Source organism: Vanellus vanellus (genome assembly GCF_965231255.1).
Source record: "Vanellus vanellus genome assembly, chromosome: 17".
Classification (NCBI taxonomy): Eukaryota; Metazoa; Chordata; class Aves; order Charadriiformes; family Charadriidae; genus Vanellus; species Vanellus vanellus.
This window is the reverse complement of record NC_138922.1, coordinates 4,283,983-4,310,808: the sequence shown is the minus strand read 5'-3', so window position 1 is coordinate 4,310,808 and position 26,826 is coordinate 4,283,983. Positions and strand designations below refer to the sequence as shown.

General features: G+C 45.3%; 1 protein-coding gene across 1 annotated transcript in view; it reads left to right on the top strand.

The window, feature by feature from the left end:
* COX10 (cytochrome c oxidase assembly factor heme A:farnesyltransferase COX10) overlaps positions 1–26,826 on the top strand; it is a 113,696-nt gene that overhangs the window by 53,148 nt on the left and 33,722 nt on the right. The window contains 3 exon segments of the mRNA XM_082491989.1: positions 660–707; positions 709–876; positions 21,898–21,968. Of these exon segments, the coding sequence (XP_082348115.1) occupies positions 660–707; positions 709–876; positions 21,898–21,968 (287 nt within the window).

The window sequence follows — 26,826 nt, the reverse complement described above, 5'->3', positions numbered from 1 at the left end:
ATAAAAGAGGCCTGTCACAGAGGCACCGTACTGGGGCAGCGTAACAGCGTGACTGTGAAATGTGGGTTTTGTGGTAGTGATAAGTGAGAAGGACTGGGATCGGCCGTTTCCTTAGCTTGAGTAAAACTTCCCGCATCAAAATTTCTTCTTGAGCTTCTTTCTCAGCATTACTGCTAGCCAGAGAAGTTGTACTTTGCTGCTCCAAAGGCATCTCGCGTGTGTCCGGGGCGGGCTGAGCACCGTGAGTGCCCGGCGCTGCGCTGCCGGCGCCCGGCGCTGCTCCCACGTATTAATTTGTTGGCTCCTCCGGTGCATCCCAGCTGAGCGCCTCACTGCGCCGGCTCTTACAGTTGAAGCACTTTAGCATTGCACGAGTATCACCCAGGATATACTTTTGCTCCCATCGTAAAAGATATTTTAGCGCGTGTTCTGTGTTTAATGTGCCATTTGGAAGCCCTCTTGCCCAGCAAGGGGAAGGGTTTTCCCAGCTCAGATCCTCGGGAGGGCTCGTCCTCGGGTGCTGCTGCACGTGGCAGCAAAAACTTGGGTAACACCACAGCTCCTTCCTGGCTGCTGCCACCCAGCGTATTATTTTTAATTGAAATAATAATAAAAAAAAAGTACCTAGAACTTTATAAATCCACAATTTAATATCATAGAATCATAGAATGGTTTGGGTTGGAAGGGACCTTGAAGACCATCCAGTCCCACCCCCCTGCCCTGGGCAGGGACACCTCCCCCCAGCCCAGGTTGCTCCGAGCCCCGTCCAACCTGGCCTTGAACACCTCCAGGGATGGGGCAGCCACAGCTTCTCGGGGCAACCTGCGCCAGGGGCTCACCGCCCTCACAGGGAAAAATTTCTTCCTAATATCTAAATCTCCCCACTTCCAGTTTGAAGCCATTCCCCCTCGTCCTATCACTACATGCCCTTGGAAAGAGTCCCTCTCCAGCTTTCTTGTAGGCCCCCATCAGATACTGGAAGGCTGCTATAAGGAGCCTTCTCTTCTCCAGGCTGAACACCCCCAACTCTCCCAGCCTGTCCTCCCAGCAGAGGGGCTGCAGCCCTCACAGCATCTCCATGGCCTCCTCTGGCCCCGTTCCAACAGGTCCATGTCCTTCTGATGTTGGGGGCTCCAGAACTGGGCACAATATTCCAGGTGGGGTCTCACCAGAGCGGAGCAGAGGGGCAGAATCACCCCGCTGGCCACGCTGCTGGGGATGCAGCCCAGGATGCCGGTGGCTTTCTGGGCTGCCAGCGCACATTGCTGGCTCATGGTGAGCTTCTCATCAACCAACACCACCCAGCCTGGTGCATTGGATTGCCCCGACCCACGTTCAGGACCTTGCACTTGGCCTTGTTGACTTCATGAGGTTTGCACAGGCCCACCTCTCAAGCCTCATATATAAAATATAACTATACATCTTATACAATTATATTTTTAATTAGAAGTATTAGTGGCTGCATGTGGTGGGGACCATGTTTGGGTTGCAGTTGTCTGAATTTTGGTATATTTTTTTTTTGTGCGCATAAGTGGAAACCTGTACGAGCGGCGGTATCGATGCATTCTGCTAGGAGACGTTAAATTCCTGTGTGGGTGTTGGTTGGTTGTGGATAGTTTGTCTCTGAGAAACTTGATGGTGTATTAATAATGACGCTTAGGTCTCACGTGCCCTGTGACAAGTCTGGGAGGAGTGGTTTCCTCTGCTGAGTGTACTCTTAGACGAGAGGGTTTGTCTTTTTTTTCAGATTTAACATATTTCCTTGGGAGGATTCCTAACCCTGACTCTCAATTGGTATAATTTATAAAAACTTCGGAAAACTATCCGAGACGATTCATCTTCTCTTCACAATTCCAGTTTTATGACGGGGGCGGCATGCTGAGAACCCGCAGCCATTCCAACCGGTGCCGTCCCCAACCGCGTTGGTTTTACAGCAGACCTTGCAAATTGGTGGATTTATGTCTCCCCGAATCCAGCTTTTCTTCTCATTTTCAGGACGTTTCACACCCGCTGCCGTCTCCCCAAAGATTGCTCGGTAATGGACGTTTATGGGAATACTCACAAAAATAATAGAAAACTTGCGAGTTCCTGGAAGTGCCTCCAGATTGTGCCATGATTCAGTATGCCATTAGCAGCTGTCCCTTTATTTACTCATACCCCCCCCCCCCCGTCTTACACATACTCGTGTGTATGTATTTATATAGATGTCTTTCCCAACGATGACAAACCAGTAAAACAATTGAGTTAGACTCTTTCATGCCAGGTTTTTCCGACCTGGGAGGCGTGAAGATTTTTCCAGCCGTGGGGGAGGATGCTGAAGAGGTGATTCTTGTCCTCACTGAGTTCTGGATTTAAATAGGGAAGCGTGGGAATGAGAAAAAGGAACATGAAGCGACTTCAGGATCAACCGAGGTTAACAGCCAGGTTCTTTGCTTTTTAGTTCAGAGTATTATCTATTCCTGGATCGAATCTGAAGGCTGCTTGGGTAGAAAGAACTGAAAAAGACAAGAAAAAAAAAAAAAATCTCCTTTTTTTAGAGCGGGACTGTGCAGTAGCGAGAAAAAGGCAAACGCAATCTCGACTCTCTCAAGCGAGGCATTTCCATGGAGGTCGGGAGCTATTAATGCCATCGGCATCTGGAAAACTGTGCGCCGTTCTGGTCGCCCATATGCAAGAAAAATTAATTCAAAGGGGAACAGGTGCTGAAAGGGACTTGTAGGGCTGCGGGAGAGAAGGAGGAGCCAGACGAGAGGTGGCTGAAAGAGCCGGGCTTGCGCGGCCTGGCAGGGCGAAAGCTGGTGTGGGCAAGATTGCTCCATAAATATATCCAGGGGTGAGTCCCGGGGAGGAAAAGGACCCGCTGAGGCTGTAGAGCAGCGTTGGCAAAAGGACAAATGGGTGTAAATTAGCTAGGGGTAAATTTAAGCTGGAAATAAGATGAAGGTTTCCAGCTAGCGTCAACTTTTTGGCCATTTATGAAGCGGTAATGCCTTTCGTATGACGCGGTTGTCTGTGTACCAGAGGCAGTGTGGCCCCGTCGGCTTTATTTAGCACAGGGGGGACTTTGTGCAGCGGGGGGGGGAGTAACTTGCTCAAGGTTTATGTAAATCCATCTGTTCAAAACAAAAAATCCCCATAAAAGCCTGGCCTGTTGTCTTGTATTTTGGTGAATTTGCCAACGAAGTCTGAAGGTTGTTTTAACAGATCCCTTATTTGTCTGTTTATTTCTCTAATAAACACTCATTCCGTTTGGGTATCTTGTATTTTGGGATTCTTTCCTATCGGTGGCCCTGTCTGAATTTCAGATGTGATATATTTGCATTATGCAGATCAATAGCTGTTCAAACCAGTGAAAATCCGTCATCTTCCTTCATCCCAAAGAGCTGATAGACCTGCCTGGACCGAGACAGTTAACCTTATTAAAAAAAAAAAAACCAAAACCAGAGAGATTGGAGAACCTGCCCTTGAGGCCCGTCCTGGCTGTGCTCAGGGTCGCGTTATGGGGTTTGTGCTTCTTCCGCACCAGCCCAGCTCCTACACTGGAGGAACCTCAGACTCCGGCGAAGCTCAGGAGGAATCCTCCTCTGCAGGCGGTCCCGATGCCTCCTTAGCGGGCGCTGCTGCCGGGAGAGACCCGAGTGATTGCCGGTGCCCCCTAATTCTAAATTGCGATTGAAGCCTATTGGTCTGTGATGGCTAATCAGAGTGAAAGTTGCTTTTCGTTGGCTTTTATTACTCCTTCCACTTTGTCCATATTAGTTACAGCCATAATGCGATTGCTGCTCTGCTTTGCCGATATATGGCATTCCCAGGGGACCCTCTTCACTAAAATCCAGATTTCTCTTTACGGCTTGACAGGTCGCTGTTACAGCCGTAGAATGACTTTTAATACTTTATAGTTCTCAATGCAAAGAAAAGTTTTATTATTTTCATAGGTGAGGGTGACGTAAATGTTAAAGTGCCTCCCGTTACTTGATATTTAATTATGAAAGCATCCGCTGGAAAAATAGCATGAGCCTGGTGTAATCAGCGCTGGAGCAGACCTGCTAATCTTTTCGTTTGGGCTAGACACCGAGGATGCTGTGCGCTGGTCTGGCTGTGGCGTGATAATCTAAGACCTGCTGGATTCAAAGTTTCGGGACTCTTTATGAAGGGGATAAAACTCCTACGTAAACCCTTCCCCCCTTGAGGTTTGCGCCTTCCTCTTTCAGCTGATAAATGCCTATTTGATTAGTTCACGGCAAAGGTATTTGGCTGAACCTGCCCGTGGAGGCGGCGGCGTGGCTGTTGGCTACTGCCTCCATGTCCGGGCGAGCAGCAGCCCCGGGTGCTCGCAGTCAAAACATGGGTGCTGGTCCCGGCTCTCTTGGTTCTTTGACCTCGCATAATTCTGGTTAAGCAGCGTTTCCATTCGCTGTATTACTTTGGAAAAGAGGGGTTTTTTTTTAATTAGTTGCGTTCCTAAAGAGATCCCCGGTCCCTGGCGGAAGGTGAAGACGACGTTTCTCTGTGCTTTTGTCCTCTTCTTTATTGTTAAATTGCAATAATCCTCCTTGCTATCTATTTTAAAACGATTTAACAATTTTCTGTAAACACTAAAATAATTGCCAAAAGTCCGTTTTCCCCGACCTATCCGCATACTTCTTTTTCATGCATCGCAGTCCGGTTTTAATCTGTAGCATGGTTTGTGTTAGACCTTAGCATCTTTAATTAAGGAGGGGGTGGGAGGGCGGCAGCAGGAGAGGGAGGGAATCCCCTTCACCTGTAAGATGCATTGGGAAAGTCATCCGGGGTCAAACCCGAGAAATCCTGTCTCTCAACAGTGGCCAAAACCGAATGCCTGAGGAGGAGTATAAGAATATAAATGAGGTCTTATATATTTGATGAGCATTTTAGTTCTTTGCATGGAAAATTTCAGATTTTATCTACCCTGGAAGGATTCCAGTGGTGTCTAAAGAAAAATCCCTGTCTGAATAAAACCACCGTCTGGTCTGGCACGGCACTGGGAAGCGCTGGTACGGCTCATCCTTCGGGAAGTCGCGATGACATTAACGCTGGGATAGATTAAACCCGACGTTGCCTGAACTTGTCCTTGCTGGGACCAGACCAGGGCGAGCTCCCGGCGTGCCTGCGCCGCGTGCGCTGACCTGCCCCGGCACGTTTATACGGAGATAAAACTGAAGCCCCCTATAATCTCTGGTGTTCCCTTGGAAATAGATGACCGTGAGGCTAAGAAAAAAAAAAAAAAATATATATATATCTATATACACCCTTTTTTTTTTTTTTTTTCCCTCTGGATGCGTTCCTAAAGAGATCCCCGGTCCCTGGTGGAAGGTGAAGACTGTGGCCGGGGTGTTTGGGCAGATCATCCGCTGTGTGCGCGGCGCGCAAAAGCAGGCGAGAAAGGAGGTGGAAAACGGAAGGGCTGCGATGGCGCCGCGGTGCCGACCTTGCCGCTTCATCCTCCGTTTGCCGTGTTCTCAGGTCCTTTGGTACCGCCGCTTGGTGAGAGCTGGACTTTCTCTGGTCAGAGAAGGTGTGAATAAACCATCTCCCGCACTCCCGGATGCATTAACCAAAATAATGTCTTTTTGTAAAATGGAGACGATTATACATCACTACTCATTTGCGGGAAGGAAAGACAAGAGGTTACAGTAAAATAAAACGGGGATTTATTTTTTTTTGTCTTCATTGTCTTTTAAACAATTAAGCATGAGAAACAACCCTTTGAAAATATACCTGAATTAAATATATCTGTAAATATAATTTCTTTTGGAGACTATAGCTTCACAGAGGAACATTTTCTTTTCTTTCTTTTTAATAAAAGGCTAAAAACTGAATTTCTTTTGGGGACTGTAGCTTCGCGGAGCAACGTTTTCTTTCCTTTTTCTTCACAGAAGGTTAAGAACCGAGCGGTGCTGGGCTACAGGATGGTTAACTAAGATGAGATTTATTTTTTTTTTTTTTTTCCTTGTTTTGACTGAAGTACTCTGGAATGAGATGAGACGCATCCTAAGGAAAGGCTGAGGGCTCGACCAGGTTTTCCTCTGACTTCTCCGTGTTTGGAGGCCACCATGCCTCTTCTCTTTTAACTTATCAGATCTCGGTGCCAGATTATCTCTCTGCCAGCTTTTAGAAGCTCGGCTTAGTTGTCAGCAGCTTGTCTGCTAATAGGCACAACTGTTCTCCATCAAGGCTGCGTGAGCAAAGCATCTGGAAATGTGGAAATTCAGAGGAAATATCGCCGGTGAAACCCAACAGAGAAAACCCGTGCAGATTGGGAGAGCGAACTGCCAAACTATAAATATTTATATAGTCAATGCATCTGCTTGTGTGTAAATGAAGTGCTTATAAACCCCGTGAGCCACCCTCCGAACCTGTTTTGTGTACGTTTTAGTGTAGAAAATATATTTTCAACCTTTATTTGGATGAGCGTATGTTTAGAGAGAAACTGCCAAGGTGCGGGAAGGAGCTGGCTGCCCGGCTGCCTTTCGCGGGAACACGGCACTCACATTCAAAGTTTCTTTTGCCTGATTGCGGTTATTTTATTTTATTTTAATTTATTTTATTTTATTTTATTTTATTTTATTTTATTTTTTTCTTTCTCGGAGGACAATTTGAGACATTTTGCACTTGGGTCATTTCTGCAGCTGTGAATAGATGATTGTTTTGCAAAACTAGATTCTTTTTTTTTTTTTCTTTTTTTTTTTTTATGCGACGAAACTGGGAGTTATACCTGAACTGTTCACCACTCAGTTTAAAACAAGTGATAAAGTGTAGAGCTAAGCAGAAAGTTGTATTTACTAAATAGCAGAGTTCTGCCAATTATTTTCATGATGTGTTCAGTGTTTAGGTGACTTGTAAAACGTAATTAGATTTCTTTCTAATTTTAATACTCTGATTACGGGGATTACATAAGTAGGTGGGCTGAGCATTACCTTCTGCAGCAGAAATTTTGGTAGCTGCCTGTGCCCGGCTGTTCATCATTTTCAATGGCCATTTTCATATCTGTCTCTTTTTTTTTTTTTTTTTTTCCCCCCGTACAACATGCAGACACAGCAACCGTGTGCTTTTTTAGTTTTATTTCATGCTTCCTCTATAAATCTTATTTCGTAAGAAGCATTACTAAATGTTGCAATTCATTTCACCACTTCGTATTTAATGATTATCATGTAAGAGCATCTCGGGACTTGTCTACACGAGAACTGCAGCGTAATTAAATGGAGGTATACATTTAAGGACTTGCCTACCTAGGGAAATTAATTTGAATTTTCGTAGGATGTGAATCTTAAAGCAGATTTTTTTATTATTTTTTTTTTTCCTCAGGAATGTCTTTTACGGGTACTTTTGTTTTGGAATAAGAACTTTTTGGTGCAAGATTGTTTTGGAATTGCAGTGTTAGTCTTTCTCGGGTATATACGCACACTCTTCTCACTGAAGAATTTGAAATCTGGCCCAAAAGTAGACGTTTCAGAAGATTATCTTTTTGTCATAGAAATACTACAATGTTCATTTTAGTTCCAGTTCCTAATGATGTTTTATTTTTATTATTTCAAGAGTTTCCATGAGAGCGACTGATTTGATTTTTGCAATCCTTCCTTGAAAGAATAGCTTTTTATTTTTTAACTTTTTATGCTTTCCCATAGATAAGCCGGGGCGCGTGCCATCACGTCCTGATCTGGGCTCTGGGACAAGCAAATGAAAGTCTTTGTTTTATCTGATACTTGCCAGCGATGAGAGCCTGCTCTCATCGATGGCGCCTTGACGCTGGACTTCCAGTCTTCTGTCTTCTCATGATCTATTCCTACTTACCTGAATTCAGACATTCGGGTCTGGGTCCGATGCTAGATACTGTCATGCAATTCCATTATCAGAGAAAGACTTTTCATCTTTCTGGGTTCACTTCTGTGGAAAATTAACACAATGTGAAAAACTCCACGCCGCAGCATCTGACTTGTGCAAAGACCCTCACTCAACCCTCCTCTTGAATCCAGGTGATGTTTTTTCTTTTTTCCTCTTAGTTGAATAAAGCACTAGTCCCAACTCTCCAGCTCTAGTGAGCCAAAGCTTCCAGATCCCTGTGCCGGCACAGACAGGAGCGTGAAATAGCCCCCCAAAAAGCTCTCGAGTGGTACCCAGGGGAAATGAGGCCACCGAGGTGCGGGGTTGATTATTTTAATTTTTTTTTCCCCCCATAGATACTCAGAAAACTTCATATTGGACTAGCACTTAGCAAACAAAGGTGACATTTGAGGCACCTGGAAGACAAATCTGACAAGTGTGGCATTTCCGTGTCAATATTAAAAAGCTCTCGCAAGTTCGGTGCTGGGGAGAGGTAATATCCATTGCGAGAGCTCCAGGAGTCGGGCGGGAGCGTTGAGCCCTTCGCTGGGCAGTCAGTTCGTGCTTTAATAACCTTTTTATAGAAGGACGGTGCAGTTTTGCATGCTGGCATCACTCGGTTACCGCTGCCGGAGCTGGTGGCACTGGTGAGCAAGAAGCCGCGGCTGGGTTGAAGGGAACGAAGGGTGCCCAGGTTTTGAGTGGAAAGCACCAATTTATTCCAGCCCATGGACGCTCATGCAGTGCTTAGGACAAGTCTTGCTTATGTGTCATTATGTTTCTTGTTATCGTTCTTTTATTTTAAGAATGGCCTTGTAAAATAGAGAGAATCATGCTGCCCTGTCCATATCTTTGACCTCCTTTTGGCAAAAATTTTCTTGTTGCTAGAAGCCAGGGCTAAAACTATTGTTGTTTAAACTTCTAAAGCATTTGAAAGGATCACCGTCACAAAAGAAATAAATTTAAGCAAGCCAGTAGGTCATTATATCTTAAAAAGGGGGGGGGGGGGGGGGAGGTAATGCTGATTTGGTGTCTTAATTGGTTTCCAAGCTAAAATTAATAGTGTGTGGAATCCCTCTTAGTAACATGACTCAGAACTATTTATTTTTCAACTCCTCTTTTAACTCTAGCTGAGATTGATGGGCGTGTTATCTTAGCATTTGGGAGATGCAAGCAGTATTGGAATGACAAACATTTCTTGACAGCTTTAGAAAGATGGATGATGTGATGCCCCTGCAACAGGTTTGGGTGTTTGTGCTTTCTAATGGGTCATCGTGAGACTCTTGCTTCACTTTCATTCTTAACGAAGGGGAAGGAAAGGTGAGACCTAATTACTAGTTTGCGATGTCTTTGTAACTTGACTTCTGAGCATATAGGTTTGTCATCCAGCCCTTAGCAGAAGAGCGAAACGATGGCCATCCTCGGTTAATGGTCCCAGTTTGTGTGTGCATTATGCTTTTAAAAAAAGGAAAATTTGGATTTTACCTGCAAAGCTGATGCGCAGCGTTAAATGACCCTTGGATAGCCGTTATTATGTTGTACCTCCCTACTGTATTTGGCAGATCTACACATTCTGCATAAAATCATGTTTTTCTGAAGAGAGATCCCTTAGCGCGACTAACTTACTATGGGGAAAATCCTTCGGCTTGACCAGAAGCTTCATACAGTTTTGTGAGCGACTCTTCCACGTCTTTTGATCAGCAGAGCTGCGACAGCTTTAGAAGGAGGAGAGAACGCCTTGAAGACGTGGCAGATGTGACCGGCCGCATCGCGTTTTCTTGATAGTCTTTAACAAACCCCTTCTGTGGGGTCTGAGGGCCCCTTGGTTGGAACGCCGCTGTTCACAGAACCGCCACTTCGTCTCTAGCTGGAGACTTTGGGGAGGTTTTGTTGCCGTTACGTTCCTCAGCAGAGATGTGGCTTTGCTCTGTGGTCTGTGAAATTAATAGAAAATAAATATATGTCGTTAGGATATTGACAGCTTTCTGTTAAGCTCTGTGCAGATGAGAGAGAGGAGAGGAAATTTTTTCTTAATTTGCTTTATTGCCAAGCTATTTTAAAAAATCAAGCCAGTGTTATACAAATGAAGTTACAGTATTGCACACACCAAGGTGCCTTTGATATTATCTCTTAACATTTAAAGCTCTTCAGAACATAAGAAACCAGACTCCTTTTGGCACTGGGAGCACACGGCGGAGAGAAGCAGTGAGGCTGTTCTCTTGCCAGCGAAGTGTAAATCATGAAATCCCCCGCAGAGATTTCTTGCTCTTTTTTCAGACATCTGAACAACAGGAAAAAGTTGTTTTTAAATTTGGTTGTAAAGGGGATACTTGTAAACTCTCTCCTATAAACCCGATAGATTCCCTATATGTGCCGCATACAAAAATGTGGCTTGAAACTCTTCCCGATATCAACTCTTTAAAGGAATAACTCCTGAGGAATGAATTTATTAATACTAAGAGGTCTGAGCTGTGGGTAGGTGCAGCAGATGAGCTCTGCGGCAGTTGGGCAGTGGTATCGTACCGCGTTCCTGAGGCAGGTCGGTAGACGCTGATGCCACTTTACACCCCTGTTCACATTTAGGCTTTTTTATTGGCTGCGTTACAGTGTTCCCAGATTTCATTCCTTGTGGGGTTTTTGAGTTTTGGGTTTGGTTGGTTTTTTGTTTTAATGTTTTGGCCAGAAGGAGCTGCAAATTTTCCTTTTGCTACATACAGATGGACCAAAGCAAATTATTTTTCACAGGTGCCGGTAACTTCAAGTACAAAAGCTAATTTATTTCCCAAACTAAAAGATGTTTCGAATAAGTAATTTATGTATATGCAACTCCATAAATAACCTTTCCATAGCCCAAAGCGGGCAAGCCTTCTGCTTTATGTACGGTGCTACTTTTGTCTGTCTTGTAAGAAAAAAAGCATTGCTAACAGGACGTGTCAGCCGTAAGCAGTTCAAGCAAACACATCGACGTGTGATATAAGAGACCGGTTTGTGAATTAATATTCGGGTGCCTGGCAGGAAGCACGTTGCAGTGGATTAGTAGTCTTATCATTTGAGTGACAAATTATAAAAAAGCTGATTAAAATGACCTGGATGCTGGACACATGGGTTGGAGCCAGGAGCCGTGTGGAAGTGATTTAAATCTCACCTTTCCACTTCCTTGCGCTAATCTCCTGGGCAAGAACAGACCAGCAGCCAGGCTGCTTTGTTTTATAGCCCTCTCTAGTAGTCGCAGGGGACTGACAAGCAGCTGATACTGATAGTCTGGAGGGCCGTCTCGTTACCTGCCCCCATTACCACTGCCGCGGCTGAAGCCAGGAGCTCAGGATCCATCCCTCTGTTTGGGAGGGATTTATTTCTCCCTGCTAGGGGAGAAATAAAAGCTTTGCGTCTCAATTAGACCAGCTCCCGCCAGTGCCTGCTCCCACTTGCCATCTGGAGGAGACGCGCGTCTCCCGGTTGACTCTGGATCTCCCGCTTGACTTAAACACTTGCATCGGGCAGCAGAAATACTTCCCCCAGAGTTCCCAAGTAACGGCTTTATTCCGCCACAGGAATTTGTCTAAGCCATCTTCAGTATCGGATTTTATCTGCAGTGGTGCTCAAAGCAGCTGCACCGTGTCCAGAGGACCTGGCCCTGGGTATTTTAGGACATATAGTAACTTAAACCAGATACTGACCTTGTGCAATTCCTATCTATCTTCAGCGAAGAGATTGTTATTTGAAGTTTTGTTTGTTTTTTAAATTATACGTTGCACTCATGGCATGCTGGCGGCGTGACAAATATGATTTAATACAAAGGAATCTCTTCGAGAAAATGGCTTTGCAAAGTGAGTCAGAGTGTATTCGGGTGGGCATAAAGGTGGTATTTTTCTTCAACTCTAGTAATTGTTCCTAAAATACATAGAAATATAATAATTCCTGAAGAGCAGAAAGTGTGTCCTTCTGCGTCTGACATCTTATAAGTCGTCATTAAAAGCTTGCGAACATCCTGCATGGGTGGGTGATGAATTTGGGGTGACCACAGTCCAGCGGTGAAGTGTGCGTGAGGAGATTGAGTTTTCCCTTATTCTACCAGGGCAGCGTAGAGATGAATGTTGCTTCGTTGCCTCATCTCCATGAGCCTGGAGAGAGAGAGAGAGAGAACAGTTTAACCCCCGAATGGGAGACGCACCGTTGGGTTGCTGCTTCTCTCTTGGGGTACGTGATGCACCAGCTCAGCGGTGGGAGCTGGGCCACAGCTTCACCCTTTTCCTCTCCTGTTCTCGTGTCCCGGGTGACCTGATCCAGTGACACAGACCAAAAAAGGAAAAGCTCCAGAGGAAAATTAGTGATTTTTTAATTTTTGCCAGATCAGGTCATTCTGGGGGTGCGGTTGGTTGGCTCACCCCAAGGGAAGGGCACGAGGTGTTTGTCTGGCTGGGGGCTCAGGCGTGAATCGCGTTTTTTAGCCATTTTCATTTTAAGATGAAGAGCCTAATGGTGACGAAGTCCATGCCCAAAAGAAGAGGCTGGCAAGGCATTCAGTGCAGCATGTCCCATGCTTTGGAAATTGCTCCCTTTGGTTCCAGAAGCCCAAACACGTTTTCGGGCAAACGCCTGCTGCCCTCCTGGAAGGTGAGGCTGGAGGAAGGCTTGGAGTAAGGAGCTTTGTTTGTGGATGCATTAATTGTGTGCTACATAAAAAGGACTTGTTGGTGGTAAATATTTAATATTATTAGAAGTCTTTGGCAGCTGGCCAGAAACCAGTATTTCTTCCCGTAGAAGCTCTTTCTCCAAGGTGGATCGCGCAAGGCGGAAGCCTGTTTGCAGTGTCCAGTTTGCCTTTCCCCTGAATCACGGAATCACGGAGTTTTCAGAGTTGGAAGGGACCTCTAGAGATCATCCAGCCCAACTCCCCTGCCAAAGCAGGATTGCCCAGAGCACATTGCTCAGGACTGCATCCAGGCGGGTCTTGAAAATCTCCGGAGAAGGGGACTCCACCCCCTCCCTGGGCAGCCTGTGCCAGTGCTCTGTCACCCTCACCGTAAAGAAGTGTTTCCGTGTATTTGAACGGAACTTCCTGTGTTCCAACTTGTGCCCATTGCCCCTCGTCCTGTCACTGGGAACCATTGAGAAGAGCCTGGCTCCATCCTCCTTCAACCCACCCTTTAGATACTTGTACGCCATAATAAGGTCTCCCCTCAGCCTTCTCTTCTCCAGGCTAAAGAGTCCCAGCGCTCTCAGCCTTTCGAAGTTGTGGCTCACCTCCGTGAGGCCTTGGGAATATGCTCTTTAGGTGCCTCACAGCGTCAGCAGTTTACAGACTTGAACAGCTTGTAAAATAAAGGCCTGGTTTTATTTTTATTATTGTTTCATTTCTGTTACAAGATCTTCCTAGCAAAATACGGTGTTAGTGGGAAGCACTGGGCTCATTGGTGGTCACCCAACCTGTTTCCTCTTTCCCAAAACAGCAGATTCGCCTTTTTTCTCCCATTTCAAGTCTTGGAAAAAAATGAGATGAAATAAGGTGAGGTTTTCTTTCATGCATTGGTGCTAGCAAATTTGATTCAAAGATCAAGACAAGAAAAATGTTGCATGTAGGGGTAAAGTAGCTGGAGTAATTTGGTGCAAATGCCCCATTATTTCGTTCAAAGTTACTCATACAACTGAAGACCGCATGTAGTCCTTAAATATCTTTTCCTACTTCGTTAATTCCTTGCTTACTGCACACCTGGAGTCTTTCCTTCCACCCTCGCTGCCTTTACGCAGGTGAATGCTGCGAGCGCGTCCACACCTGCAGCGACAGCGGTTCGTCCCACCGAGCTTCTGCGCTTACAGCCGTCATGTTTCGGGATGCGTCCGTCATCCTCCCCTCCGTCCCGACCCCTCATCGTCGTGATGGGACGCACGGACAGAGCAGCAGTTAGGACCATGTCACTTTGACACTCCTGAGTGTTAACGTGGTCATGCACTTTCCGACCTCCTTGTAATGGTACTTGTGATACCACCAAAGGACGGTGGTTGGCCAAAGTGCTGCTGAAGAGGCCGCTAAGCTGCAAGAGTTTAATGACTGCTTGTTTTGTTGGTCAGACCCGCTAAAAGGGTTTGGATGAGCTGAAAACAAATAGTGTTTGGGGCTGAAAACGAATAGTGTCGTGGGCTGTGGGCACTGCTGCCAGCTCGGGGCACGTAACTGCAGTGAAACACTGGGGCTGGGGGGGGGAATCTCAGTTTCGGGGCAGTGGATGTCTCTGAGGAGCCTTAGAAAAGTCACAAGCTTGTAAGTGGTCAAGGAGATAGCAACGCGTCATCTCTTGAGTGCTTAAAAGCAGAGTCCACGTGGTAGGTCATTAATCTGAGGGGATAAATCGGTGCTAATTGAAGGCTGTGAGGCTTTGCGTTCTCCAGCCCGAAAATATGTTTCTGAAATGACAGGTATCAATATTTTCTTTGCAGTTTACCTCCCATTCTCTTCCCTGTAAACAGCAATGAGCTGCTAAACACTGCCTAATGAGAACGTGTCTTTAGTGGAAGCTTTTTTTTTTAAAAAATAATAAATTAAACTGTGGCATCTGCTTTCCCTAGCAGACCTTGCTTGGGTTCGCTGGGACATGACAGTTCGGGGTTTAGCTGCCCTTCTCTATCTGTAAGTAACTTTGTTCAGGCTTGCATCAATCTCCTTTTTAATTAGAATCCTCTTTGAAATGGAAAATATTAAAGCAGATCTATAGCTAGACTGGGAACTGCAGAGCCAGAGGGTTTTCAGATACTGCCTTTAAAAAACGGAAAAAAAAAAAAAAAAAAGAAAAGAAAAAAAGCCATTTCTAATCCTTAAAATATTTGCCTTGCTTTATTTTCATATCTTGAAGACAAACAGGTGCTGTGTGCCCTTTATGATTCTCAAATATACAATCTCCAAGCCAGCAAGCTCTAAAGCCTTCCCTTGTTTGTACAATTAGGGTGGGATTTTCAGAATCACTCAGTGTTGGTCTGTCTCTGCTCTCATTGAAGTCAAACTGCCATTGACTGCAGTGAGAACAGTGTTAGATCAGTACATGAGTGCTTTTGAAAATCCTTCCCTTCGCTTTTTTTTTTTTTTTAAGTCACATCTGTGTACAATTGAATAAAAAGACCTTTGTAATATACTTTAATTATTCTTTGTTGTTTTCATATAAAAGTGATTGAAAGGAAACCAGAAGAAAACCTATAATAATCATCTTGACTTTGATCTTATTTACTATAAATTATATGTTATGTTTTTCTTCTCCTTTTATGTAATTATATATGACTTTATCACAATGTGAGATAAATCACTGAAAACACGAGGAGTAGAAATAATTAGGTAATATGGGGGGGAAGAGCACTCGCTGAGGAGGGAACTTGACTCTTCGTGGTCCGATGGGTTTCCAGAGCTGTGTATGGCAACTTTGCTTTGAATGCGTGGGAAGAGCAGGACACTTCACCTGAAAGGCTGGTGCTAAACCCTGATGGCTTTAGAGTCCGCATGGCCAGCTGTGAGGAATGGCTTTCTGGATGTCACCTTCCCAGGAGGCCTCAGGTTCTTGTCCAGGTATCCAGACTCCGTTCTGCCCCTGCGCTCTCCACCTGCTTTTGGTCTACCTGCTCCTCCCTGCTTCATGCGCCTTTTTGGTTTCCAGTGTGTGTTTCGGTGGTGTTTCTGGTTACGTGCTTGCTCTTTGGCAATTCCAAAGGAAACCAAAGAGGATCAGAGCCTATTGTAGCGCAGGGGAAATCGGAGAACCCCACAAGCATCTAAATCAACAAGACCAACATTTGCAAGAGTTGCCTTATACCGCCCAGTTTCACACCTGGCTGTAGAGATTCAGTAAAGGGTTCAAGTGGGTGGGAGTCCAGTTGTACTGGTCATTATTTGGATTGTGTTAGAAATGTTTCCCTGGGTCTGCAGCAAGAGATTTTGGCTGAGGAGAGGCTTTGACCATCACCCGCACCCATCCCCGTAGCTTGTCTCCACCTCCCCAGTGTGATGGAAGGCACAGAGGAGTTTGGAGACCAGCAGTACTTCACTGCAGGAAGAGGTGACTGCTCTTTGGCAACAGCCTTATCTTCTCCTTTGCTTGTTAGTGCCATAAATTCACCCAAACTGCCCTTCAGAGAGGCTTCGGAGAGAAATCCGTACATCCAGAGGGCAATTCTGCTGCCAAAGAGCACATGGAAGCCTGCTCAGATGCAGGGGTGGTTTTGCAACGGGAAGACCTCTGAGTCGTCTTCAATTAAATTGTCTTTTAATAGCAGGGTTCCGCTCCGTCTTTAGACTCACGGGATTATCGGTTCTGATGTAAATATGTGTTTAGCATTAGAGTAAAATGTTATGTCAATACATGGAAGACCAGTTGCCTGTTTCAGCCACTGCTGTTTCCACCACGTGTCACAGATTAGAGCTGGCCCTGGACGGGGGCCAGGCTGGTGCTCGAGACGCTCGAAATCCGAAGCGGTATATGAGGGACGTTTACTAGCTTAAGTGTTGGTGATCTGTTTGATAAACCAGATGACATATTGTTCCTTTTAATGCACTCTACTCATGTTTTTGTGTGGCCCGGAGTAAAGGTATCGAACCGTCATAATTCCGTGTTTAGAATCTCTCCCGCGGGAATGACCGCGGACGGCAAACGCAGCATGTGCTCAGGGCTTTCCGTCCGCTCCGCTGGCTTAATTAACTGCAGATAGTCAGGTCACTGTCTTTGAAAACTTAATAGGTGGTGTCGGTGTTTAACTGATGAGATGGAAAGAGCGAGAGGACGTCCCAACCCTGGAAAGGCACAAGACACCCTCTCGCTCTTTCCATGTGGTGTTAGTCCGCGGAGTGCCAGCGTAGCGTAACGCCCTCCGCAGCGGCAAGGTGATGCTGTGGGAATCTTGGCTTAGTTCAAATAAAATTATTAATCTGTGTGTCCCCCAGGAAGTCTGAGTGATTAGCTACCCTCTGCATTCGCTGCTGTTTCCAGGAGGTAGCTTGAAGAAATTAAACGTTCTTTAAAGTTTCACTTAAAAACAAAGCGGAAACCGATATGAAGAAGCTGAAGGAAAAAAACCCCATGAGTGCAAACAGCTATAAACAGTAATGTGACAGCTAATCTAAGAATTGTTGGATGTTTAAGATATAATTACTGTATATTAACTAGATGAGATCTACACAAAGAGTCTGATGAGGCTGCCAGAGAAATAAACCACAAAGTACTTGCTGGCCTGATTTATTTTTTTCCATCATCATGTTTTAAATGTTCATGCGTACTGATTAAAATTTAGGTTAGGGTCTTGAAAACTGTTGCCAAGTTTGGTCGCTCAGGGATTTTTAGGTGCTGTAGATTTAACCCTCTGTCTGTCCTTCTGATGGCTGGCTTCCCGAATACCGAGGGCAGAGAGTCTTCTGCCTTATCCAGCTGAACTGATGCAGTCAGACTTCCCGAGGAAAAAGCCTCTTGAGTCCTTCTAAAACATTTATTTATCCAAGATTCCTCTTACTGAATTTACAGTTTGCTAAAACAGGCAGTACTGTGTTGGCCTGGCATGAGATAATGTGTTTGAGTTCACTCTTTCACTCCTATGGAATGATATTTGAGATGCGCATTTTTTTCATTTTTTTCCTAGAATATCAGGGGAAAATAATTTCAAGTGGAGCGAGAATTTTGCTGAACATCTGGGAGCAAAATGGGAAAAGTTTGATAAATGGCATCTTGCTGACATGTAACGGCAACTAGCTCAGTGAAAGAATCCGGGGCATTGCGAATAAAAGGACTTTTCTTAACTGTGGTTCAATCAGATATGTAGTTTCGTGCGTACAGTTGACAGTAACAGATTATTCAGATTGTCAGATTTTAAAAAGCGAAAAAATTCAGATTTAAGTCATGCAGTAATCTTAATTTCGGGAGCAGCCGTGTCTGTATACCACAGACACGGATATTTTTTGACTACTTAACTCAGCAGAGAAGTTTCTTGTTCGAAATGTATATTCTATTCAGGGGTTAACTGCAATATTAAATATATGGAAATATCCCAGACACTGATTACGGTATTGTCAGGTTATACTGACAGCTGCATAAGTTTGAATTCTTTCAACAGTGTTTAGTGTCCAACTGTTCTTCATTTCAGTCATTTTATGTTTGAGACACACTGAGTTTAAAACTTGTGCGTTATTTTGATTTTATCCATCGCACATGGAATACCTTTATCCGTAAGCTTAAATACTCTCCAATGAGCCAGCATGGCCTCACATGCACAAGTCTACGCTGGAAGTAAGCTCCTGGCAGTCACACTTCGCAAGTAGAAATAAAGGGAAAATTGTGTCTTGAAAAACAAAGCAAAATTGAGCATAGCTCAAAACATTTTCGGGAGAAAAGACTTTAGCTGTATAGAATTTTTCCCTTGTATTGCTCTACCAGTCTGATGTCAAATGACATTTTTTCTTCGTTTAACATAATTGTCTCTGAAATGTAACAGTGAAACAAACCATTAGCAAAATGCTGAGCTGTCAGAAGCAATCACTGGTTTCAGATCCGGCCGGGGTGCTTTCCCTCCTCCGAAGGTACTCGTTGCGGTTTCCTATAGAGGTTCTTTGTGAAGCATCCAGCCCTTCAAGGGCAGCGTTGGAGCCCTGCGGATGCCCCTGCTGGGGTGCCGGGCCTCGGGGCTTGTAGCTGCCCCGCAGACTCCTCTCTGCTCTTTTTCTAAACCAGGGTCTCCACCGACTTCGGTTGTAGCTGGGAGTGACTGCTGCCGCTGCAGATCATGGGATCGTTTTGGTTGGAAGAGAACTTTAAGATCCTCGAGTCCAACCGTTAACCCAGCATGGCCGAGTTACCACCAAACCGTGTCCCTCAGCGCCACGTCTGCCCCTCTGTTAAACACCTCCGGGGATGGCGAATCTGCCACGTCCCTGGGCAGCCTCTTCCAATGCTTGACAACCCTTTCGGTGGAGAAATTTTCCCTAATATCCAATCTAAACCTCCTCTGGTGCAACTTGAGGTCGTTTCCTCTTGTCCCATCGCCTGTTCCTTGGGAGAAGAGCCCGCCCCCCCCCTCGCTACCCCCTCCTTTCAGGGAGCTGCAGAGAGTGAGAAGGTCTCCCCTCAGCCTCCTCTTCTCCAGGCTGAACACCCCCAGTTCCCTCAGCTGCTCCTCATGAGACGTGTGCTCCAGACCCCTCACCAGCTCCGTTGTCCTTCTCTGGACACGCTCCGGCCCCTCAATGTCTTTCTTGTTGTGAGTGGTCTAAAACTGAACACAGTACTCGAGGTGGGGCCTCACCAGTGCCGAGTACAGGGGGACGGTCACTGCCCCAGTCCTGCTGGCCACCCTGTTCCTGATACAGGCCAGGATGCTGTTGGCCACCTTGACCACCTGGGCACACTGCTGGCTCATGTTCTGCCGGCTGCCGACCAACCCCCCCGGGTTCTTCTTCACCAGGCAGCTTTCCAGCCACTCTGCCCCATCCTGTAGTGTCCGTGGGGTTGGTGTGACCCAAGTGCAGGACCCGGCACTGGGCCTTGTTGATTGTCACACTGTTGGCCTCAGCCCAACGGTGCAGCCTGTCCAGATCCTTCTGTAGAGCCCTCCTACCCTCCAGCAGATCCACACTCTTGCCCAACTTGGTGCCATCTGTGAACTTACTGAGGGTGCACTCAATCCCCTTGGATCTTATTAGCTGCCTTTCTAAAAATAAATAAATGAGTTGCCTGGTACTGTACCGGGATGCTCTGGCAAAGTGAAAGATGTATAAACTAACCCTTTTTCTTCCTGAAGTCCCTTCCTCTCTCGTGTGAGTAACTCTTGGCTGAGCAGCCTGAGTTTGCTTCAGGAATATCGATAATGAAATGGGAACGCTTTGAGAGGTGGTAGGAACAGGGAGTGGGTCGGGTGCTCCATCCAATTGCTCCGGCTGGAGGCTCACTGCGAGCAAACCATCTACCGCCAGCTCCACCACACAGACGGAGGCGGAATTTTAGTGAATTGGATGTGAATTAGTAAGTAAAAGCTGTGTTGATGATATCAGTTCCTGTGCTTTTATATTTCTTACCTTTTGAGCATTTAATCTGCAGCCTTTAATGCAAACTGACAAGTGCAGGATTCCTCCCCTGCAGAACCATGGTAGATTTTGGATCCGTCGTGGACAAACCGAGGACTTTAATATGCAGTACGGGCTTTAGCCGAGTTAACGACAGTAATTCTGAATTAATTTGTGTTGGCCAGCCAGTGGAGGGGGATGAGGCAGCCGCTTTTCCAGGGGTTTTCCCAGCCGCTGGCTGGCGGGGGGAGAGCGCAGGGTTGGGGTGCCCCAGCCAGAGCCCCCCTTGCTGGCTCTGCTGCCGCTTCCTCCGCCTTCTCCCCTCTCTGCCCTGCCAGCCGCCCGAGTCTCATTCTTTCCCAGGTTGGGACAGTTTCACAAGCATGACGAAACGCGAAGGTGATGCCCGCTGCCAAATGTTTTGGCTTTAGAGCATAACCTTAGCGAGTTTTGTTTAAGCAGGGTAACTGTAGCGTGTGGGCTTGAGCACCTGCAGGCGCTCGCTCTCACTCGTACGCGTTGCTGGACTTTCTTACAGCCTTATCCTTGGGAACGGTTAAATCCATCAGGAAGGCGATTCAACCTGAGGTTAAAAATGTCACCACGCATGGAGAATGTCCTGGGCCGTGGTTTAGGCAGGATGATCCATGGGTATCCCATCCCTGCCGTGCTTGCAGTACGTAGGAACAACGGCAGAGGTTCCCAAATCGTCATATCACAGTATCACAGTATGCTAGGGATTGGAAGGGACCTCAAAAGATCATCTAGTCCAATCATATAGTCGTTACTTCAAAGTAATAGATGGAGAAGGTGGTTCCTGTGATCTCTGCGTGCCTGTAAATGGAGCGTCTTTCCCCCAGTGCGCTGCTGGAGGGCTCTGATGGGGTCCCTGCTGCTCCGATGTCCCGGTACGCTGGCGTTCCCCTGGGAACGCAGCCCCGTTAAGTAGCAAGACCAGTAACGTGGCATTGTCAAAATGAAGAAGTTCGTTAATTTTGCCTTTTGTTGTGTAAAAAGTTGCATCAGCTTGGTGGAATAACATAGATTTTATCATGTAGTCATTTATCATACAGTCACCTTAAATCTGTCTGCAGTTTGACTACGCTGAGCTTCCCGTCGGTCTGATTGGTTGAAATTATGATTTGTTATGGTACTTTTCCTGCATCTTCACCATAATTGAGATCCTACCCCAAAACCTCAGACAGAACGTCAGTGGAAAATATTCTTTCTATCACTACATCTTACTCTTTCTCTAAGTAAATATGTGCTTATTATTTGTATTATTATTTTGCACCCGTAAAACTAATTGGCTTCACAGTTTGCTGCATGGCAAAGTGCATTCGGCTTTTCCAGTAACATTCTTTATAAAACAGATCACACAAAAGCCTGCAGGAATTCCTAGCGTGCAGATAGTGCCGCCTGAATTTTCCCATAGGCGGTGTTTAAAGTCAAATTGGGTTGTGACATTAAATAACACCATATGGTGTGTTCATTCCCTGCTGCTGGCACTGGCTGCTCAGTGCCGTTTCGGTAGTGTTTTACAAGAGTTGATTGATTTTTGGGGTGGGCTATAGGTTCTCAGAAGTTAGATGATCTCGAAAAAAATATTAGTGTTTGTCTTTTAAATAGCAGAAGTACAACATTTGCAAGGGCTGTTTGTCTTAATATAAAACTGGGGGCAGGGCTGTATGTATGTGTGCGTATGATTGTGGATGTATAAAAGCTGTGTCAATCCAGTCGAGAGCAGAACTTGGGATCAAACTACTTCAAAATGATTAACTTTGGGGGACTTGTGCAAACTATTTTTATCCTCCAGGTGATTTTCTTTCTAAGGGGATGCCAAAAGCATTATCGCAGACTATCAAAGCTCCGTAAAAGGAGTTTGCCATTTTTGTTGTATTTCTAAACCTTCAAAAATAGAGATGAAAGCACCTGCAGATGCAGACGGTACATTCCACGCATGGCATGCTTTCCGGCATCCTTTCATTTTGATTATTCCCTTTTTTTTCTTTTTCTTTTTTTTTTTTTTATTACAGTTCTTTGAGGTTCCGTTTGACTCCAATATGAACAGGACAAAAAACAGACCACTGGTGCGAGGACAGCTCAGGTAAGGCTTTGCACACCTGCCCCGGCTAATGAGAAATGAGTCGTCATGTTGCTTTTATCTGTCTCCAACCTTCTGTCTCTCTTCAGATGATGGGAAAATAGCAATTTCAGACAAAAGAGTTAAGAAAGAAAAGCACCTCTCTGTTCTCCCGTATTTCTTCACGTTTAGAACTTCTGTGTGAGGAGTTTGGGTAATCAGCTGTCCTCTAAAATACCGAATTTCTCAAGGCAGCGGAATTTCCGCTTGTGTTGTGTATTTCTTCGTGTGTGACGACTGCATGCAGAGCGTGGTAGCACACAGGTCTGTTCCACTGCACTTCTGCGTTAGTTTGTAACAGCAAATCTTCAAAATTCCACATCGAAGAAGAAACACAAGTGTATATCACGAACATTCTTTTGAATCTCCTGGCAGAGGTATCTGCAACTCTTTTTTTTTTGTTGTTTTTTAGTGGTTTTGTAAGGCACTATGTTGTCTTTGCCTCACGTTTAGCATAAAGCTGGGGTGAAAACTCACAATGCTGGCTTCTTACAAAAATAAAGTAAAATTTTGTCATCATTTAGTTTATCATCATCCATAAGTAAATCTCCCCCTCCAAAAAATAAAAGCACTGGGTTAGCGTAACAATTCCCTTAAAAAAAAAAAAAATCCTCCATTCACTCTGCTTTCTGGATTATATATCAGTTCCGTTTCTCAAAGGCTGTTTTCCAGCTAAAAAAGCAAAGTGAAAAAGAACATCAACAAAACCCTCTAACTTATTTGCAAACTAAAACTGAAAGCCCAATTCATAAATGATTCAACAAACAATTTTAGTATTGCGTTTCCATGATTTGTGCCAAGGATTATTTATAACAAAATTATGTTTTCCCTTAGGCTTCCGCGAACAGTTGGTCCTATTTATTTCTGTGTTTTATCCATCACCTTTGGAGGACTGAAAAAAATGTGATGGATGAAATTACAAGAAAATTGAGACAAAATAGTGAAGTGAACCTCGGGGTATAAATTCACTCTCATTGTAAATAGTTAGAGCGCTACAATAAACTTGTTGCTATTTGTTCTCGAAGATGGTGCTAATTACAGATTCCTGAGTTGAGTTAATTTTATTTAAAAACATATTTTAGGGACCACTGCAGTGAGGGCATCTGTTGTACATACAGTAAGTCAGCCTTAATTGTGCAGTTCAGTGGAGCTGCGCTTCTGCTCCGCTTGCATGTGGTCCTTTAGTCCTGGAAGAGGGAACACTTGTTAGGAAGAAAGATGAGGGGGGGATTTTCTATATTTGTTTTTTTTAGCATAGTCTGTTAGCATGGCTTGCGTGCTTCTGGAGTCCGAAATCTAGCTAGGAAACTCTCTGTCAACTTTTGGTTCAGAGAAAGCAGTTTGTTTTATAAGTTTCCAGTGTCCTTAAACGAACTTCACTGTCATCTGAATGCACCACAGATTGGCAAAAACCATATTTAATGGATTTTCTTACATTCCCCCCTTCATATTTGCTTTCACCACAAAATGGTAATGTTGGGGACTTCGTGTAATCACTCATCAATCTATCTACCTGACTGTCAACAGCTAATTTAAAGTTCTTTAAAGTGTCACTTACCTTGAATAACGCCGATCTCGTTCCCTGTAGACCGTTGAACACGCAGCCCTTGACTGGCGTTATTTCTTCTGCGGTGTGCCACAGGAGAATAATCCAGTGCAAGTGATCTAACCTTGTTATATTTTGCCACGTATTCCCTGGTGTTCCTTGAACTCTTTCCTTCCTGGCTGATTAAATAAAACCCTTAAATGACTATGCTAAAACTAGTCAAAACCAGACAAGACAGAGATGGATAAATTGTATGTAAGAGACTGGTGTCTTGGCTCTGGGAAGGGATCCAGAGAGCTTGGGGTATGTACAGAGTTCTTGCCCAAAATTTGTCTGACATTTGAGTTTTGACATTTTCTTCTCTTTAGCTGCGTCGCATCATGAAATGTTTGCTGCTTTTTTAATTCTGCTGTGTTACATCATCTGTGGTACCCAGCGCAAGAGAGGCTTCTTTTTTTCTTTCTTTCTTTCTTTCTTTCTTTCTTTCTTTCTTTCTTTCTTTCTTTCTTTCTTTCTTTCTTTCCTTTTTATTTATTTTGTATAGTCCTTATTACAGAACTGGTCAGCACAGGTAGCAGTTTTTCTATGGTCCAGTCCTGACGTGGAGATCCCTTTTGAAGAGTGAGAATGTTGTTAACTCTCCATCGTGTTGGCTCACTGCACCTCCTTGGAAAGGCTTTCCGTGGCAGCTTTGATGTCAGCTTCAGCCCACTGAGAAACTGCACTGAGCAGTGACATTTTTTATAGAGGTTGTGGCATCACAAAGACAATTCTTAGACGCTTTGAGCTCGAGCCAGAATCAAACTGTAACCCCTGGGTGAGAGGTCCTTGGTGTTACTGAGTCATCCTGTCCCTGGGCGAGCTGGCGTCTCTATTTTAGATAAGCTCATTCACGGAGCTGGCTCATTAGGAAACGTTACGCTGTTTTAGAGAAGTTATTCCTGTGTGTTTCACTTTGTGGCCTTCATTTGCAGCGTCAGCCCCAACTTTATTTGGGTTTAAGATCAGCTGTCTGTTCTAAGTGACCTTGCTTCAACACTGGCCCAGGCGGCCAACCGTATCCTGGGCTGCATCAGAAGAAGTGTGGCCAGCAGGTCAAGGGAGGGGATTCTGCCCCTCTACTCCACTCTCGTGAGACCCCACCTGGAGTACTGTCTCCAGCTCTGGAGTCCCCAACATAAGAAGGACATGGACCTGCTGGAGCGTGTCCAGAGGAGAGCCATGAGGATGATGCGAGGGCTGGAGCACCTCTCCTATGAGGAGAGGCTGAGAGAGTTGGGGCTGTTCAGCCTGGAGAAGAGAAGGCTCCAGGGAGATCTTATTGCGGCCTTCCAGTCCCTAAAGGGGGGGCTACAGGAGAGCTGGGGAGGGACTTTTTACAAGGGCGTGTAGTGATAGGATGAGGGGGAATGGCTTTAAACTGGAAGAGGGCAGGTTTAGATTACACATTAGGAAGAAATTTTTCACTTTGAGGGTTGCAAGGCACTGGCACAGGTTGCCCAGAGAGGTTGTTGAGGCCCCATCCCTGGAGGTGTTCAAGGCCAGGTTGGATGTGGCCTTGGGCAACCTGGTCTAGTGGGAGGTGTCCCTGCCTATGGCAGGGGGGTTGGAACTCGATGGTCTTCAAGGTCCTTTCCAACCTAAACCATTCTATGATTTATCTCCTTCCTTTCTGCCTGAAGCCTTCACTTTGAGAAAACACCACAACCCGCCTACATGGGCAACCCTTGTGTGTGTTCACTTCCCTGCATACATGTTCACATCATTCCCAAGTCCCCACGTCTCAGCCTTTTCTGCAGGTTGCCCAGGACTTTCTGTTGCCTTTGGCATCGGTGAGGAACCTCAGTAGCTTTCAAAGAAACACTGTGTGGCCAGGGCTGCACTGTGCAGCGCCAACGTTGTCATGGCCTTAGGTCTGTCTGGGGATGCAGTGCCATTGTCTTACCGGTGCCACTCAAGATTTGTTTGAGTTAGGCAGCTTTGGCCTGACCGTCGCTCCGGGCAGCACCCTGTGAGCCGGGAGCCAGTTCTGCAGAGATCTCTGGAAGGATGGGATTTGCAAAAGCAGCTGTCCTTCATCCTTTGAGAAGTCCTCTCCATATTGCGTCAACTGTATGGCTGAAATAGTTATTTAGAGGCTCAGCGTGCCCCTGCTATATATGTTTTAATATCATTTGGCCTGGACCAAACCATACAGGCAGTGACGCCGAAGGACTCTGCAGAGCTGGTGTCTGCTGTACATAGGGACAGGAGTACATATACCTTATTTGCCAGCCCCAAACCCACTGCTGATGCCCCCAGGGAATCTTCTGGCACTGTCTCTAGATTTGTGACAAACGGCACCTGATAGTTCATTGACTGCTTGCTTTACAATGTCCTATTTGATTTGTAAGGCTCGGAAAAAAATGTTCCCTTTGAGCAATGAAACGTAACCATCCTTATTCTCTATTCGGAGAGTAATCAGAGACATCCTGTTGCAAAAATAACAAGAGTGGACCCAAACACAGCATGCCACTAAAGGCCATCCATCATTCCAGCCTGCCCACACGTCCTCCTCCCTCCTCTCTCCCCTCAAGACTTGTTTGGAAATAAAAACAGCTTGAGATGTTCTTCATACTTGGGCTGCAGTGTTAAACTCGTTGAGCTTATTTGCCTTTTGCATTGTAACAACAGCTGATATTATTTTTCCTGCTATGAATTGTTTGTATGTCATTGACGAGGAAAAATTTCATGCGCTCACACAACCTTAGATTGGACTGAAATGGCAGCAGCTTTTCCCGGTTTCCTGTTGGGTGTGATTTATTCCCTTGCTTTTTAAGGTAATGGATTTAATTTTCCTGCAGATTAATTTAAATAAATCTCTAGTATTAGCTGCAGTAGCTGAGTGAGCTTAGCCTCGAGGATGACAAGTGTCCTGCTCCATTATATTGTACAAAGTGACAGTTTTGATTACCCTTCTACGCAGAACTGCACGCACTCTTCTTAAAAAGTGGCTGGGTTTATGAACTTACAGTGCCGCTGGATCTGCTGTGCTAAGCACTCATAAAAAAAACCTTAATAGTTGTACAGGAATAGTTTCTCCTCTAAAAAAAAAAAAAAAAAAAAAAGTCATCAAACAGCATGTTCTAAATAGCTAATTCACGACCACGTAGACACCTTTCAGTTCTTCTCCCGCGGTATTTTGCAGCGTGGAACTGTTTTTCCTTTGACTTTGGTTTTGGCAGGGGCTGCCGGGGAGCGGGGCTGGGCTTTCTCCCTCCCCTTACCTCCAGGGTC